Source organism: Hordeum vulgare, chromosome 4H (genome assembly GCF_904849725.1).
Source record: "Hordeum vulgare subsp. vulgare chromosome 4H, MorexV3_pseudomolecules_assembly, whole genome shotgun sequence".
NCBI classification, from domain to species: domain Eukaryota; kingdom Viridiplantae; phylum Streptophyta; class Magnoliopsida; order Poales; family Poaceae; genus Hordeum; species Hordeum vulgare.
Window position 1 is genome coordinate 589,806,103 of NC_058521.1, and position 19,343 is coordinate 589,825,445.

Here is a 19,343-nt window from a genome sequence, read left to right on the forward strand (position 1 = left end):
TGGGCCTTAGTGGGAACTTATTCCAGCCCACTAGGGGCTGGTTTATCTCTTCCCATAGCCCATGAGACCCCTTGGGGCGTGACACCCCTCCTCATGGTCCCCGGCACCCCTCCCGACACTCCCAGTACACTACCGATGAGCCCGAAACTTTTCCGGTAATGCACGAAAACCTTCCGGTAACCAAATGAGGTCATCCTATATATCAATCTTCGTTTCCGGACCATTCCGGAAACCCTCGTGACGTCCGTGATCTCATCCGGGACTCCAAACAACATTCGGTAACCAACCATATAACTCAAATACGCATAAAACAACGTCGAACCTTAAGTGTGCAGACCCTGCGGGTTCGAGAACTATGTAGACATGACCCGAGAGACTCCTCGGTCAATATCCAATAGCGGGACCTGGATGCCCATATTGGATCCTACATATTCTACGAAGATCTTATCGTTTGAACCTCAGTGCCAAGGATTCATATAATCCCGTATGTCATTCCCTTTGTCCTTCGGTATGTTACTTGCCCGAGATTCGATCGTCAGTATCCACATACCTATTTCAATCTCGTTTACCGGCAAGTCTCTTTACTCGTTCTGTAATACAAGATCCCGTAACTTACACTAAGTCACATTGCTTGCAAGGCTTGTGTGTGATGTTGCATTACCGAGTGGGCCCCGAGATACCTCTCCGTCACACGGAGTGACAAATCCCAGTCTTGATCCATACTAACTCAACGAACACCTTCGGAGATACCTATAGAGCATCTTTATAGTCACCCAGTTACGTTGCGACGTTTGATACACACAAAGCATTCCTCCGGTGTCCGTGAGTTATATGATCTCATGGTCATAGGAACAAATACTTGACACGCAGAAAACAGTAGCAACAAAATGACACGATCAACATGCTACGTCTATTAGTTTGGGTCTAGTCCATCACATGATTCTCCTAATGATGTGATCCCGTTATCAAGCAACAACACCTTGTTCATAATCAGAAGACACTGACTATCATTGATCAACTGGCTAGCCAACTAGAGGCATGCTAGGGACGTTGTTTTATGCGTATTTGAGTTATATGGTTGGTTACCGAATGTTGTTCAGAGTCCCGGATGAGATCACGGACGTCACGAGGGTTTCCGGAACGGTCCGGAAACGAAGATTGATATATAGGATGACCTCATTTGATTACCGGAAGGTTTTCGGAATTACCGGGAATGTACCGGGAATGACGAATGGGTTCCGGGAGTTCACCGGAAGGGGGCAACCCACACCGGGGAAGCCCATAGGTATTTGTGTGGGTCACACCAGCCCTTAGTGGGCTGGTGGGACAGCCCACCAAATCCTATGCGCCAAGGAATAAAAATCAAAGGAAGAAAGAAAAAAAAAGGGAAGAAGTGGGAAGGGGGAAGGACTTCCTCCCACCAAACCAAGTAGGACTCGGTTTGGGGGGGGAGAGTCCTCCCCCCTGGCTCGGCCGACCCCTTGGGGTTCCCTTGGACCCCAAGGCAAGGTCCCCCTCCCTCCTCCTATATATATGGGGCTTTTAGGGCAGATTTGAGACGACTTTCTCATGGCTGCCCGACCACATACCTCCATAGTTTTTCCTCTAGATCGTGTTTCTGCGGAGCTCGGGCGGAGCCCTGCTGAGACGAGATCATCACCAACCTCCGGAGCGCCGTCACGCTGCCGGAGAACTCTTCTACCTCTCCGTCTCTCTTGCTGGATCAAGAAGGCCGAGATCATCGTCGAGCTGTACGTGTGCTGAACGCGGAGGTGCCGTCCGTTCGGTACTAGATCGTGGGACTGATCGCGGGATTGTTCGCGGGGCGGATCGAGGGACGTGAGGACGTTCCACTACATCAACCGCGATCTCTAATCGCTTCTGCTGTACGATCTACAAGGGTACGTAGATCACTCATCCCCTCTCGTAGATGGACATCACCATGATAGGTCTTCGTGCGCGTAGGAAAATTTTTGTTTCCCATGCGACGTTCCCCAACAGTGGTATCAGAGCTAGGTTCATGCGTAGATGTCTTCTCGAGTAGAACACAAAAGGTTTTGTGGGCGGTGATGTGCGTTTTGCTGCCCTCCTTAGTCTTTTCTTGATTCCGCGGTATTGTTGGATTGAAGCGGCTTGGACCGACATTACTCGTACGCTTACGAGAGACTGGTTTCATCGTTACGAGTAACCCCCTTTGCTCAAAGATGACTGGCAAGTGACGGTTTCTCCAACTTTAGTTGAATCGGATTTGACCGAGGAGGTCCTTGGATGAGGTTAAATAGCAACTCATATATCTCCGTTGTGGTGTTTGCGTAAGTAAGATGCGATCCTACTAGATACCCTTGGTCACCACGTAAAACATGCAAGAACAAAATTAGAGGACGTCTAACTTGTTTTTGCAGGGTATGATTGTGATGTGATATGGCCAATGATGTGATGTGATATATTGGATGTATGAGATGATCATGTTGTAATAGAAATATCGACTTGCACGTCGATGGTACGGCAACCGGCAGGAGCCATAGGGTTGTCTTTATACTAACATATGTGCTTGCAGATGCGTTTACTATTTTGCTAGGATGTAGCTTTAGTAGTGATAGCATAAGTAGCATGACAACCCCGATGGCGACACGTTGATGGAGATCATGATGATGGAGATCATGGTGTGGCGCCGGTGACAGGAAGATCGTGCCAGGTGCTTTGGTGATGGAGATCAAGAAGCACGTGATGATGGCCATATCATGTCACTTATGAATTGCATGTGATGTTAATCCTTTTATGCACCTTTTTTTGCTTAGAACGACGGTAGCATTATGAGGTGATCTCTCACTAAAATTTCAAGACGAAATTGTGTTCTCCCCGACTGTGCACCGTTGCTACAGTTCGTCGTTTCGAGACACCACGTGATGATCGGGTGTGATAGACTCAATGTTCACATACAACGGGTGCAAAACATTTGCGCACGCGGAACACTCGGGTTAAGCTTGACGAGCCTAGCATGTGCAGACATGGCCTCGGAACACATGAGACCGAAAGGTCGATCATGAATCATATAGATGATATGATTAGCATAGGGATGCTTACCACTGAAACTACTCCCGACTCACGTGATGATCGGACTTGGGATAGTGTAGGTGGATCATGAACCACTCAAATGACTAGAGAGATGTACTTTTTGAGTGGGAGTTTAGCATATAATTTGATTAAGTTGAACTCTAATTATCTTGAACATAGTCTAAGTCCATTTTGAATGTATTTGTGTTGTAGATCATGGCTCACGCAAGTGTCATCCTCAATTTTAATACGTTCCTAGAGAAAGCTAAGTTGAAAGATGATGGAAGCAACTTTGTAGACTGGGCTCGTAATCTTAAGCTAATCTTACAAGCTGGAAAGAAGGATTATGTCCTTAATGTTGCGCTAGGAGATGAACCACCCGCTACGGTTGATCAGGATGTTAAGAACGCTTGGTTAGCGCGTAAGGAGGACTACTCAATAGTTCAATGTGCAGTCTTGTATGGCTTAGAACCGGGACTTCAACGTCGCTTTGAGCGTCATGGAGCATTTGAGATGTTCCAGGAGTTGAAGTTCATCTTTCAGAAGAATGCCCGGATCGAGAGGTATGAGACCTCCGATAAATTCTATGCTTGCAAGATGGAGGAAAACTCGTCTGTCAGTGAACATGTGCTCAAAATGTCTGGATACTCAAACCGTCTAGCTGAACTGGGGATTGAACTCCCGCAAGAAGCTATCACTGACAGAATCCTCCAATCACTGCCGCCAAGCTATAAAAGCTTTGTGTTGAACTACAACATGCAAGGGATGAACAAGTCTCCCGGCGAGTTGTTTGCGATGCTGAAAGTCGCAGAGTCTGAACTCCGTAAAGAACATCAAGTGTTGATGGTGAGCAAGACCACTAGTTTCAAGAGAAACGGCAAAGGCAAGAAGGGCAATTCGAAGAAGAGCGGCAAGCCCGTTGCCAATCCGCCGAAGAAACCCAAGGCTGGACCTAAGCCTGAAACAGAGTGCTTCTATTGCAAGGGTATGGGTCATTGGAAGCGCAATTGCCCCAAGTATCTGGCAGATAAGAAGGCGGGCAAAGAAAAATCAGGTATATTTGATATACATGTTATTGATGTGTACTTAACCAGCTCTCGTAGTGGTGCCTGGGTATTCGATACCGGTTCTGTTGCTCACATTTGCAACTCGAAGCAGGAACTGCGGAATAGACGGAGGCTGGCGAAAGACGAAGTGACGATGCGCGTAGGAAACGGTTCCAAGGTTGATGCAATCGCCGTCGGCACCGTGTCACTTCAACTACCATCGGGATTAGTGATGAACTTAAATCATTGTTATTTAGTGCCTGCGTTGAGCATGAACATTATATCTGGATCTTGTTTATTGCGAGACGGTTACTCTTTTAAGTCTGAGAATAATGGTTGTTCTATTTCTATGAGTAACATCTTTTATGGTCATGCACCGAATGTGAGAGGATTGTTCATATTGAATCTCGATAGCGATACGCATATACATAACATTGAGACCAAAAGAGTTAGAGTAAACAATGATAGCGCCATATTTTGTGGCACTGCCGCTTGGGTCATATTGGTGTAAAGCGCATGAAGAAACTCCATGCTGATGGACTTTTGGAGTCACTTGACTTTGATTCACTTGACACGTGCGAACCATGCCTCATGGGCAAGATGACTAAAACTCCGTTCTCCGGAACAATGGAGCGTGCAAGTGACTTGTTGGAAATCATACATACCGATGTGTGTGGTCCGATGAGCGTGGAGGCACGCGGCGGATATCGTTATTTTCTCACCTTCACTGACGATTTGAGTAGATATGGTTATGTCTACTTAATGAAGCACAAGTCTGAAACATTTGAAAAGTTCAAGCAATTTCAGAATGAAGTAGAAAATCATCGTAACAAGAAGATCAAATTCCTACGGTCTGATCATGGGGGTGAATATCTGAGTTTCGAGTTTGGTACTCACTTAAGACAATGTGGAATTGTTTCGCAGTTAACACCGCCTGGAACACCACAGCGTAATGGTGTGTCCGAACGTCGTAATCGTACTTTGTTAGAGATGGTGCGATCTATGATGTCTCTTACTGATTTGCCGTTATCGTTTTGGGGTTATGCATTAGAAACAGCTGCATTCACTTTAAATAGGGCACCATCGAAGTCCGTTGAGACGACACCATACGAACTGTGGTATGGCAAAAGGCCAAAGTTGTCGTTTCTTAAAGTTTGGGGATGTGATGCTTATGTCAAAAAGCTTCAGCCTGAAAAGCTGGAACCCAAAGCGGAAAAGTGCGTCTTCATAGGTTACCCAAAAGAGACAGTTGGGTACACCTTCTATCTCAAATCCGAGGGCAAAGTGTTTGTTGCTAAGAACGGAACTTTTCTAGAGAAGGAGTTTCTCTCGAGAGAATTGAGTGGGAGGAAGATAGAACTTGACGAGGTTGTCGAACCTCTCATCCCTCTGGATGGTGGCGCAGGGCAAGGGGAAACCCCTGTGATTGCGACGCCGGTTGAGGAGGAAGTTAATGATGATGATCATGAAACTCCAGTTCAAGTTTCTATTGAACCACGCAGGTCGACGAGATCACGCGCTGCTCCAGAGTGGTACGGTAATCCCGTCTTGACAATCATGTTGTTAGACAACAATGAACCTGCAAGTTATGAAGAAGCAATGGTGGGCCTAGATTCCAACAAATGGCTGGAAGCCATGAAATCCGAGATAGGATCCATGTATGAGAACAAAGTATAGACTTTGGAGATACTACCTGAGGGCCGCAAGGCTATTCAGAACAAATGGATCTTTAAGAAGAAGACGGACGCTGACGGTAATGTGACCGTTTATAAAGCTCGACTTGTGGCAAAGGGTTTTTCACAAGTTCCAGGAATTGACTACGATGAGACTTTCTCTCCCGTAGCGATGCTTAAGTCCGTCAGAATCATGTTAGCAATAGCTGCATTTTTCGATTATGAAATTTGGCAGATGGATGTCAAAACGGCGTTCCTTAACGGTTTCCTTAAGGAAGAGTTGTATATGATGCAACCCGAAGGTTTTGTCGATCCTAAAAATGCTGACAAGGTGTGCAAGCTCCAGCGATCCATTTATGGACTGGTGCAAGCATCTCGGAGTTGGAATAAACGCTTTGATGAGGTGATCAAAGCATTTGGGTTTATACAAGTGGTTGGAGAATCTTGTATTTACAAGAAAGTGAGTGGGAGCTCTGTGGCGTTTCTAATATTATATGTGGATGACATATTACTGATTGGAAACAACGTAGAGCTTTTGGAGAGCATAAAAGGTTACTTGAATAAAAGTTTCTCTATGAAGGACCTAGGAGAAGCTGCTTACATTCTAGGCATTAAGATCTATAGGGATAGATCAAAACGCCTGATAGGACTTTCACAAAGCACATACCTTGATAAAGTTTTGAAGAGGTTCAAAATGGAACAGTCCAAGAAAGGGTTCTTGCCAGTGTTACAAGGTACGAGATTGAGTAAGACTCAGTGCCCAGCAACTGATGAAGATAGAGAGCATATGCGCTCCGTCCCCTATGCTTCAGCCATAGGCTCTATCATGTATGCAATGCTGTGCACTAGACCGGATGTTAGCCTGGCCATAAGTATGGCAGGTAGGTTCCAGAGTAATCCAGGAGTGGATCACTGGACGGCGGTCAAGAATATCCTGAAGTACCTGAAAAGGACTAAGGAGATGTTTCTCGTGTATGGAGGTGACGAAGAGCTCGCCGTAAAAGGTTACGTCGATGCAAGCTTTGACACAGATCCGGACGACTCTAAGTCGCAAACCGGATACGTATTTATTCTTAATGGGGGTGCAGTAAGCTGGTGCAGTTCCAAGCAAAGCATTGTAGCAGATTCTACATGTGAAGCAGAGTACATGGCTGCCTCGGAGGCGGCTAAGGAGGGTGTCTGGATGAAGCAGTTCATGACGGATCTTGGAGTGGTGCCAAGTGCACTGGATCCAATAACCTTGTTCTGTGACAACACTGGTGCCATTGCCTTAGCAAAGGAACCAAGGTTTCACAAGAAGACCAGACACATCAAACGACGCTTCAACCTCATCCGCGACTACGTCGAGGAGGAGGACGTAAATATATGCAACGTGCACACGGATCTGAATGTAGCAGACCCGCTGACTAAACCTCTTCCACGGCCAAAACATGATCGACACCAGAACTGTATGGGTGTTAGATTTATTACAATGTAATTCACATGGTGATGTGAGGGCTAGATTATTGACTCTAGTGCAAGTGGGAGACTGTTGGAATTATGCCCTAGAGGCAATAATAAATGTATAGTTATTATTATAATTCATGTATCAAGATAATAGTTTATTATCCATGCTATAATTGTATTGAATGAAGACTCATTTACATGTGTGGATACATAGACAAAACACCGTCCCTAGCATGCCTCTAGTTGGCTAGCCAGTTGATCAATGATAGTCAGTGTCTTCTGATTATGAACAAGGTGTTGTTGCTTGATAACTGGATCACGTCATTGGGAGAATCACGTGATGGACTAGACCCAAACTAATAGACGTAGCATGTTGATCGTGTCATTTTGTTGCTACTGTTTTCTGCGTGTCAAGTATTTATTCCTATGACCATGAGCTCATATAACTCACTGACACCGGAGGAATGCTTTGTGTGTATCAAACGTCGCAACGTAACTGGGTGACTATAAAGATGCTCTACAGGTATCTCCGAAGGTGTTAGTTGAGTTAGTATGGATCAAGACTGGGATTTATCACTCCGTGTGACGGAGAGGTATCTCGGGGCCCACTCGGTAATACAACATCACACACAAGCCTTGCAAGCAATGTAACTTAGTGTAAGTTGCGGGATCTTGTATTACGGAACGAGTAAAGAGACTTGCCGGTAAACGAGATTGAAATAGGTATGCGGATACTGACGATCGAATCTCGGGCAAGTAACATACCGAAGGACAAAGGGAATGACATACGGGATTATACGAATCCTTGGCACTGAGGTTCAAACGATAAGATCTTCGTAGAATATGTAGGATCCAATATGGGCATCCAGGTCCCGCTATTGGATATTGACCGAGGAGTCTCTCGGGTCATGTCTACATAGTTCTCGAACCCGCAGGGTCTGCACACTTAAGGTTCGACGTTGTTTTATGCGTATTTGAGTTATATGGTTGGTTACCGAATGTTGTTCGGAGTCCCGGATGAGATCACGGACGTCACGAGGGTTTCCGGAACGGTCCGGAAACGAAGATTGATATATAGGATGACCTCATTTGATTACCGGAAGGTTTTCGGAATTACCGGGAATGTACCGGGAATGACGAATGGGTTCCGGGAGTTCACCGGAAGGGGGCAACCCACTCCGGGGAAGCCCATAGGTATTTGTGGGGGTCACACCAGCCCTTAGTGGGCTGGTGGGACAGCCCACCAAATCCTATGCGCCAAGGAATAAAAATCAAAGGAAGAAAGAAAAAAAAAGGGAAGAAGTGGGAAGGGGGAAGGACTCCCTCCCACCAAACCAAGTAGGACTCGGTTTGGGGGGGGGAGAGTCCTCCCCCCTGGCTCGGCCGACCCCTTGGGGTTCCCTTGGACCCCAAGGCAAGGTCCCCCTCCCTCCTCCTATATATATGGGGCTTTTAGGGCAGATTTGAGACGACTTTCTCACGGCTGCCCGACCACATACCTCCATAGTTTTTCCTCTAGATCGTGTTTCTGCGGAGCTCGGGCGGAGCCCTGCTGAGACGAGATCATCACCAACCTCCGGAGCGCCGTCACGCTGCCGGAGAACTCTTCTACCTCTCCGTCTCTCTTGCTGGATCAAGAAGGCCGAGATCATCGTCGAGCTGTACGTGTGCTGAACGCGGAGGTGCCGTCCGTTCGGTACTAGATCGTGGGACTGATCGCGGGATTGTTCGCGGGGCGGATCGAGGGACGTGAGGACGTTCCACTACATCAACTGCGATCTCTAATCGCTTCTGCTGTACGATCTACAAGGGTACGTAGATCACTCATCCCCTCTCGTAGATGGACATCACCATGATAGGTCTTCGTGCGCGTAGGAAATTTTTTGTTTCCCATGCGACGTTCCCCAACAGTTAGATCATATGGTGTTTGTCCCTTGCTATCCTGATGTGATGAATTGAATATTTCCCTTTAAGATTTTGTTATGTCATATTGAATATTGGATTCGAGATCACTTGATGTATGTCTTGGATGTGGATACACGTGGTGACAATGGGGTGTTCAATTGATTCACTTGATATATGTTTTGGTACTCAACTCACTAAATTCCGACGTGACATTGGGGTAATCTATGCATAGAGGTTGCTACACCTTCTTGGCCTACTTTCTCCAATAGAAATCTTGGGGTACGCTTTGAAGTTGTTTATGTTGGATTGAATATGATGAATCTAAAATTGTTTGATGCATGTCGAATATTGATGTTGGAGTATGTAGGTGACATTAGGGTTGACTGATATGTATCATAGGTGTTATTCTAGTACGAACTCTAGGGTTGTTTGTGACACTTATAGGAATAGCTCAATAGGTTTATCGAAAAGGATAACTTTGTGGTGGTTCGCAGCCTACAACAACTTCATCTTATGTTCTCCGCTACTTATGGACTTTGGAGTGATTCTTTGTTGCACGTTGAGGGATGATCATACGATTCTATTATGTTAGTATCTTTGAGAGATTGCACTAGTGAAAGTATGAACCCTAGGCCTTATTTGCAAACATTTATATAACGTCTTGCTTGTTGTTTACTACTTGTTACCTCGTCATTTTTACTTATTTAGATTATAAAAATCTATTTCTACTATCCATACTACACTTGTATCACCATCTCTTCGCCGAACTAGTGCACCTATACAAATTTCCATTGTATTGGATGTGTTGGAGACATAATAGATTTCTTGTATTTGACTGCAGGGTTGGTTGAGAGAGACCATCTTCATCCTACACCTCCCATGGATTGATAAACCTTAGGTCATCCACTTGAGGGAAATTTGCCAATGTCCTACAAAACTCTGCACTTGGAGGCCCAACAACGTATACAAGAATAAAGTTGCGTGGTATACATCAATAACCTAATTTTAGCAATATCACACACAATTCATCTCCACCACATAACTCTACAAACAGGCCTAATTTCATCAGACACAATTCATCACATACTACTACAAGCTGACCTAATTTCATCATAAACAATTCATAGCATAACACTAAAAGTAACCTTAATTAAGGTATTCAACAAACAACATACAAGCCATGGTTCAAAGCTACATAAGTAACCCATGATGAGATTCAAAGTTCACACATTGCAAGCCATAGTTCAAAGCTTGTAAATAAAGACAATGACCCACATGGTAAGATCGCATCACAATTTATTCTTCATCACAAATACCCTTGATTTCCTTCAGCTTCCTCTTGTTATTTTCACCCTCTTTATTTAGGTCAGCAATGCATCACTCCATAGTACTCTTCTCAATGCTCAACTTCTCCTTGTCATTCATCAACTCGGCAATGCAACCATCCAACTTCTCCTTCTCTTTCTTCAGGTCAGCCCAGCAAAACTTCAAAGTCATATTATTAGAGCTCATCGTCTCCTTCTCTTTAAGATGATTGAACTTCAAATTTCTAATGACGTTGCCTTGAGCAACATGAAGGAACTTCAACTCGTTAACAACATCCTTCAATTTAGTGATCTCAGCATCCTTTGCAACAAGTTGTTCATTCATGTCTACCATGTTGTTGTCCACACTGATTTTGTTCTCAACAAACTCCTGGTGATCTTGATGTGGAAGGTTATCCCGTGAATTAAGGAGGTTGTTCACATCTTCCACAAGCTTCTCATAAGTCTCCTACAGCTTGTTTTTCTGATCTGTGAGATTGTGGACAATAGACGAATATTCCAGGCATGCCATCCTATTATCATCCTTGCTTTGCTCATACGTCAGCCATAATTTGTGGAGAGCATACTAGAAGTGCTCTCACCACTCATCATCTACCCACTTAACTAAACCAAAACTTCTTGATTGCTGCAAAACAACCAATATAAATTGACTTAGTGTATTTTCAATTCACTCAAATTCGATACAACTACTAGTTTTGTCCACTTAATTTCAGTAATGAAATTAAACCTAACTAATTTTAAATTCAATTCAATTCAATATTGAAATTTAAACTAATTTTATATATGAAAATTTAACAACAAAGTTCACTACATCTTGTAGCTGAATAATTATACTATACATCACAGTACACTAAACTTGGTCATCTTTGCACAAAAGTTATACTGCAAACATGCTCATCAACAAAACAAGCACATCAGAGTATACAACATCACACTATGGTACATTAACATACAGTTAACTGCATTGTTGAGTGAATAGTGATGATGACAAATGAATACTACCGATGAACACTCTATCTCTTCTGCTGAAAATTAACTACCAACTAATAAATTACAGAAATTATCTACAACGTACATCAAGTGAACAAGCTAGGAACCTCCTCCCAGTGCTAATCCCTTTGAATGCAACAAACTTCTCCGTCGTCTTGCCATGCTCTCACATCACCATCAAATCATCGTCAATACCAGCGTAGTTCGGGTCCTCGATTGTAGTTGGGATTTATATTCAACTAACAAGTTCAAATTGACCGGAAAACCAAAATCCCCCATTCGAAACCCTAGACCGAGGAAATCTAATCCTGGACAACACTGAACTTGATAGGGGAGCCACCTAAGGAGAGGTACTAGGTGGCGGAGTCATCGCTGGTGTCCTGTCGTTCCAAGAAACCATGGCGGACGGTGGCGAGCAGGCTGGTCACCGACGGTGAGCAAGGGCGAGAAAGGAGAGGAAGAAAGAAAGGAGAGGGGCGCGGGGTGGGGGGACTGCCTGTCCACGACCAACACATGCGGGGCCTTGACTGTCTATATCCAAGCGGCGCCATCTGCCCACCGTTAAGCCACATATGCGTTTTTCGGACCCACCTATCAGAAATGAGTTCAAACACGGCTAAACGCCCGATCGGTGTTTTTTGCAATAGCTTAACAAATAGTTCGGTGTTTTTTTCACGGATTAATGAGTTGGTAGTTTCGTGCAAAGCTGGGCACAAATGTGGTAGTTTCTTGCGATTGACTCGCGAAAACCTAGTAACCATCATCATCTAGCCTATTACAGCTCAGGCGTAGCCACCAATCAATCAAGACAAAATTCACAAGTCATTCAATCCAACAGTAGACGCAAAAGAAACTTAGAGCAAAGCAACGTTAACATCCAAGTCGCCATTAGTATCCAGCATCAGAGAGCTTGACCGACGTCATTGTGCTCGCGCGAACGACCTTAGTCCAGTTTGCATCCTCTTCGCATCTCCCTCTGTTCGCAAACCTATCTAGTACAAAAGAAACAAACACGTGGTAAACACAACCTCAAAAGTAGATTTGATCATCTTTTTCTCAAACGTGGTTCGATTTTGAGCCAACCAAATGGCCCAAGTTATTGCAGCCAAGCCCATAGTGTAAAAAAAAATCCTCCCACGAAGGAAAGTGACACCAGACATAATATTGCAATTGTTGTTCATCCCTAGGTTCGTCCCTAACGAGACTTCAACAAAGCGCCAAATCACACGAGCAACCGGGCAAGTGAAGAAGAGGTGTTGGGATGTTTCAACCTTCTTGCAAAAAGAACAACTTGGATTCCCAGGCCACCGTATATGTTTCATAACCTGCCTAGTTAATACCGCATCTTGAAACAATTGTCATAAACTAGTAAAAGTGCCCGTGTGTTGCACCAGGTTAGATTGTTGACTTTTCGATGATGAATTTTGTATTTGAAAAATCGGCGCATCCCTCCCCCTCCCTCGTGTTCTTACAGTCATCTCACTTGTATGAGCCAACTGGCAGACAAATGACAGTAGACAAATAAAACTGTCCAGCACACACTCGTGGCTTTTAAAATTCTAGTGTAATAAGGTCACCTAATTCTTCTTGACCTCCACATTGCATATAAAGTCACTACCAATAGACCGAAACAAAAAAAATTGCACATCTAAGGTAAATAAAAAGGAAGGTGTCAAATTATGAATACCAAAGAAAGAGTGACAGACTACTCACGCACCAAACTATTCCAGTTTAATCCTCTCTTCGCTTAGTTCCCTAAAAGTAATTGTATGATCCCCATGGTCTCCAAAAGTATTTGAGGACATCATCCATGCAGCAAACATTACTAAATAAGTTATAAGAATGCATCCTAATACACAAAATTGTGGTCCAGTATGTAAAAAGTAGAACTTCATGAAGCCAATACCTGCACTCGTAGACATGTGATGTATCAGGGGTATGGATGTGAAGCGACTCATGATGAATGTCAAGGATGTGTGCAGATGTGCCAACAGTCTGCCATGTTGCTCTCGAACCTAGTGGACGTTGATGGCCACCCAATCTAGTTGAAACTCCATACGCCTTTCACTCCTTTGCATCAACCATCATGGGATAGTTTCATCAACTGGATCGAGAATAAAAGCATGAGCCTGGGTATTTCCATAGTCATTCTGCTTCATGCCTCCACATTGGTCAGCTCGTGTACTCTATATGGACTACTACCATATTTCTGAAACTTAAGAGTGGATAGATTAGGCCCTTCACGACCCCGACTTAAAATTGACATCTTTACATCACGAAGGGTCATTCTAGAATAGTAAGAAGTTTCAGTTGGATCAAACTAACAACACATAAATATAAATCACATAGTTACTACCTATCATAAATCAGACCAGATTGTCAAGCAAAAGTACATGCCGAGAATTACAACAGCAAGGGAGCATGCTACTTTCAGGTTATTCATGATCATACAAAATCTAGTACTCATGTTGTACAATGGGGTACCTCTCATATGGACAAAATCTAGTACTCATGTTGTACAATGGGGTACCTCTCATATGGAGGACTTGCAGATGGTGTACAAATCCTACTTTCCTTTTTCTGAAAAAAATAACATCTTCTCTGATCTAGAGAGAAGAGATAACAAATAGTCAGTTAAATTTGCAACAACTTACTCTAGTATATTTATGTGGACCACTGTTACAAAAATTCCCACATGCAGTTCATATACTAATATGCAGCATGACATGGGAGAATTAGCATACAATAATGTCTAAAAGTAGCTCATAACATCAACAAGTACAAATCCGATGATTCTGCCCAATGTTGCTTGTTTGTTCTATTGCCACTTTTTGTTTGATGTTCTTTTGGCTGCTAGTAGCGTAATTGTACTTGTGCTAGTCCATTATCAAAATTGTTCTAGTGTGATATGCAGAACTGTGGACTCATTCTGTATCTAATTTCAAGTGTGTTGTCCAGCTAACCCTGACACCATACCTCACATACCAGGTGACACCAAGGCTGGGAGAATGGACACAAAGTCTAACCGTGATGCCTCATCTACCAGTTTGGATATGATCAAGAGCTTGGATGTGAAGGCAGCAAAGCAGACAAAAAGGTCTGACCATTCGCCGCAGTTCCGTGTAATTTTGCACATGAACGATGTCCCATTCATCGGATCAGATGACCTGCACAATGCAGGTTTTACAGTAACAAATGGATACTCGAATGACCCCAGATATCCTTCACAATTTTTAAGAATGTCGTACCAAAGTTCTCCGAGCTCCGTGTCTTCAGAAAACCTTGAGAGTTTCAGAGATGCGAATGAACTTCTAAAGCAAGAGGTTCAAAAACTAAAAGAAGACACACGCACGCGAGCCATGTACGCACGCAGCGGCGGGCAAACACACACTCACAACACGCGGTCACCTCGGGCGTCCGGGCTGCATAGGTCATGGAGGAGGAGGTGAGGGTGGAGGCGGCTAGAGCCGATCCGCCGGACCGCCGGCTGCCGGCGTGTACTCCGTTCGTTGGAGTTACCATGGGTCCCGACAACGACTTATAGAGAGAAAAACCTCGCCTGTGAGCGGATCCTGCCGATCTCGTCCGGACTCGACAACCGCGGAATGAGGATGGGCATCGTGGAGCGAGGGATATGGAGTCGCGGCGGCGGAGGAAACCCTCGCGTCCTCGTGCGGGGCAGCAATTTGATGCAGACGGCCTCCCTCCCCTCACGCGAGCACGGCCGGCGATGGCCAGATGGAGGCGACCCCCTCCTCCTGCGCCGCCCCTCACGTCGCCGCAGCTGGAGAGGGAGTGTCTGGATAAGATGAAATAAAGGATCGCGATTAAAATTCTTACAAATGTAGGGGCGTTTTGAAAGAATGAAGCATTTTATCGATCCACTTACATAGGGACTGCGGGTTGAATACCCAGAAGCGGAGGGACTTTTGTGCAAAAGTGCCAACAATGGACGACAAAAGCCATTGCTGCTTTATTATTAGGGAGAGAAAGATCTGGATTTTAAGTGGCAGTTTAGCCTTCCAAATCCATTTGATATTGTCGCCTCTAAGAGGGTTTTGGAACCATTTATACATAGACTTGATAGTATAACGAGCAGAATCATTAAGGCCCCAATAAACAGTCTTTCTCCTCAGAGAGTTGAACAACATAAATTATATCGCACAGGTTACGACATTGCTCAGCAAAAGAGGGATCAAATCTTCTACGAAAAAATGTAGAGACAAATATGTTTTTGAAGCTGGAAATAGTGCAATCTTGATCATTGCTAATGTCAAAATGATTTGGAAACTGATCAGACAACGGAGTCAGTCCATTGATACAGTATTTCCATTGTCGGGTTAGATCTCCCGAACCAATGTTAATTCTACGCCCCATCATGTATAGGTCTTTGATTTTCATGTATAGGGTTGTTTTGTTTTTTTTTTTGAGGGAGGGTGGCACATACCTGCCTTGGGCTTCTGCACATTCTTATTAGCGCTCTTAGCGCTGTGTACGAGATGGGCGACGAACTAAACTCCGGCCCATAGCCCATGGCCCATGTAATTGCTGCGAGAAGGCCTGGTTGTGTTCGAACGATTGAAATGTTTAGATAAGCCTTGTTGGCCCATATGCACGTCCGGGGCGGTGGCCGGCCTTCCCCTTCCGTGGTGCATCGGCGACCACTTCGCTAGTTTACTGCAGCGAGGGGAGTGGATCTCTGGCGAGAACGAGACGAGCTCCGATGGCGAGCGGAGGCGGATACGCCTGGGCCCTCGCGGCGGGCCTCAACGCCGCGCTCGCCGCTATATCAGCCAAGTTCTTTGCCCCCATGGTACCGAACCAAGCCTCTCTTCTTTCCCTCCGATCTGAACTTCTTCTCGCCTTAATTTAGGTTGCTCCAGCCTCCCGGATGTTACATGAATCTCCAACATAGCTGTCCCGATTTACCAGTTAGCGAATTCGATAGTGGATGTGAGCCTGTGACCTTATCAGTTAGAACTGGTAGAAGCAAGACTGAATTCGTGTTGTAATTACGATTTATTTCATAAAGGAATTAAGAAATTACTCAGCAGTGTTGACTAGCATAACTTACAGGGTAAAGTAGCTTGAGAATAAAAGGGTTCAGTTTCACCTAGATTGAGATCAGTGCTGCCTGCCTGATTTATTTATTTTTTTGACAAAATTCCCCTGCTTCGGAACGCAGGGTTGACAATGACCGTCACTGACTATGATCTTGCCTTCCTCAGTTGCTCAAATACGGCATGGTGATACTTTTCAATGTGACAATGTGGGGGTGCTACGTGAACAGCCTCAAAGCTTTGTCGTCCCTCCAGGCAACTGTCACCAACTTCGCCGCCAACTTCATCTCGTCGGGTCTTGCAGGGTATTTCCTGTTTCAGGAACCTCTGCCTTCTAAGGTACTAATTTAACAATTTTGCATTTACTCACTTCTATAACGGTGGTTGTGCATGTTAAAGGGAGCTATTGTTATATTTTCGTTGGTTTGTGATCTCGGTCAAAAGTAGCACTTTGCTAAGTTTGTTGAACAACTTGCTTCTTGCTCAATAGCAGTTGGCTTCTTGCTCAACAGAATGAAAAATTCAGTGTAGATGACTTAATTTGGCTTCATCATGAAGTGGTTCCTACTGACTACGTACATGAATGCTGTTAAATTTTAACAGATTTTATAACTTAATTTTGCTAAATTTCGAAATTGTTTTTTCACTTAATGCACTCAGCCTTTTTAACTTGTTGCTATGTCCATACAGTGGTTTGCAGGTGCCAGTTTGATCATTCTTGGCGTGTTCATCCTCAGCAAATCAAGTATAGAGGAGAAAGTGAACTCTGATTGATTGATTGGGAGTTGCTACCAGTATGTTAGCTGGGGCATAAATTTTTTGAGCTTACGCCTCTATTTCTAGTGGATGTTTGCTCGTCCTGATGCAATGCTTAACATCCGAAAATAATGTGTGCATTTGGTCTCAGCTCATCAACTAATATGTACACTAGTACGGTTTGAGATCCACCACCCAAATTGTAATTTGTAAGTAAGAAGTGCGCACACAATGTAGGAGTTGCTTCCTTTGGTTTGTATTCATGGTGAGGACGTTTCGAACTGCTCTAGCATTGTCGGTGGATCATTTATTTATTTTTTGCATTTCTCATGTTGTAATTTTGTGGCACCACAATTAAGCTGATCACATACTATTTTTAGTTTATTTATTGTCTAGCTGGCACCGTCACATCTGATGCTGTGTAGGGTTTTCCATGATGAAACAATACAAGTTTATGGTAGAAGCAAGCCATCCATCCATCATTTGCTAGGTACGTCCTGATCAGCCATAGCCAATACGAACAACAGTTTGATAGATATTCTGGATGCTATTTCAAATCTGGGAAAACTGCTGTAGGTACTGCTGTAAGGATCAGTAGCTTTTCAGTTGCTGTGCCCGATGTGTTAGCATGTGTCTTTAGCATTGCAAGATCCCTTTCCACAGTGTCTCCTGAAGGACTGTCCATGTTGCTCCGGTACGAGAATCATTCATCATCAGGTACACCGTTGATGGGAGCTTTGCATTCTCCGTCTCCCTGAGACAGCAAAATGTGTTTTTGGTATCAACATCCTGCGTGTTCGTTTAGCCGTTCCATTCGTCTACTCAATTCATCTACAGGAGAATGTGTTCTGCTGTTTGCTGATAGGTGAAGTTTCTTCATCAGTACGAGCGACAGCATAAATGTCGAGGAAGTTCATGTGTGGTCAAAATACCATGTATGGCATTGGTCAAAATTGGCGCTTTTCTAAATTTACTCAGCAACTTGCTTCCTGGTAAGTGCGGTAATATCCCTAGCATGATGAGTATTCATTGCTGACAATAAAGATGAACTTGATGGCTTGTTTTTGCTAAATTTTGTACTAAGTGCTTATTTTTTTGTATAGCGCTGGCTTTGAAGATAAATGTTGCTGAATTTTTTGCTAGTCTAACTATTTAGTTTTGTGAGATTTTGGAAACTTCTTTTTTTGTTTACTTCGTTGCACTCAGCTTTTTGAGTTGGGGTTTTTCCTTAGAAATTTTGACTTGGGAGCTTTTGTTTTTTGATACATCACTTACGAGCTTTTACCAAAAAATAAAATACATGGGAGCTGTGTACATACAGTGGTTTGCAAGAGTCAGTCTAATCATGGGAGCTGTGTCCATTTGGTCAATACATTTTGCCAACTATGTTTTGTAACTTCAGCTCAACTACTAACTGTAACCAATACACCCGCGTGGTGGTCCATCATGCATTTGGGGATTTGTAAGTATGAAAAAGCACACGGTCTAAGAATTGCTTTGCTTTTATTTCACGAGGATGGCATATTGGCATTCAAACTGCCCTAGTATTGTGTATCAAGGACTTTTTTTCCATTTCTCCCATGGTAATTTTTGTGGCATCACAGTTAAGCACTGATGCGTGTGCAGGGTGTCGTCCCCTGATGAAGCAATGTAGTGCAGTAGCTTGTAGGCATGGTAGAAGCAACCGTCCATCCATCATTTGGTAATGGTAGGTACGTCCTGATCAAGCAGCCCTGGCCTTAGCACCTCCATAGCCAATACGAACGACAGTTGATAGATATCCTGAATGCTGCTGGAAGAACTGCTGTTGGTATGCTGCAACGATCACCAGCTTCTCAGCATCTGTAGCCGGTGTCTTGAGCTCCATTACAATACCTCTTCATTTCGTTCGTTTGGGGGTGGTAATAGGGCTGTGTTCGTCTGGATTTGGGTTTGCGTCGGCCGGATGCCCAACGCGCGGCCGCATATTCGGCCACATCTTGTCTGCATATATTTTTGTTTTATTTTACTATTATTTTCACCAACGATTATTGTGATAGATTGAAATACATTCATGGCTAGAATAGCAAGCCCAAAGAAAACAAGAAC

At 44.1% G+C, this 19,343-nt stretch overlaps 1 protein-coding gene and 1 pseudogene across 1 annotated transcript; one reads left to right on the forward strand and one right to left on the reverse strand.

Annotated features, from left to right (window-relative positions):
• Positions 1-10,420: 10,420 nt before the first annotated feature.
• On the reverse strand, positions 10,421-14,961 carry LOC123450852 (annotated as a pseudogene).
• A 1,091-nt stretch (positions 14,962-16,052) lies between these two features.
• On the forward strand, positions 16,053-17,639 carry LOC123449812. The gene is made up of 3 exons (XM_045127152.1): positions 16,053-16,252; positions 16,668-16,838; positions 17,190-17,639. Exons 1-3 carry the CDS (start codon positions 16,163-16,165, stop codon positions 17,271-17,273), a joined length of 345 nt encoding a protein of 114 aa, XP_044983087.1. The 5' UTR covers positions 16,053-16,162; the 3' UTR covers positions 17,274-17,639.
• Positions 17,640-19,343: the final 1,704 nt, after the last annotated feature.

Excerpts from the sequence above, each read along its gene's own strand:
- LOC123449812 (XM_045127152.1), top strand. The coding sequence starts at position 16,163 with ATGGCGAGCGGAGGCGGATACGCCTGGGCCCTCGCGGCGGGCCTCAAC. Across the intron at positions 16,253-16,667 it reads CCAAGTTCTTTGCCCCCATG|TTGCTCAAATACGGCATGGT; the intron begins GTACCGAACCAA and ends TGCCTTCCTCAG. Across the intron at positions 16,839-17,189 it reads AGGAACCTCTGCCTTCTAAG|TGGTTTGCAGGTGCCAGTTT; the intron begins GTACTAATTTAA and ends ATGTCCATACAG.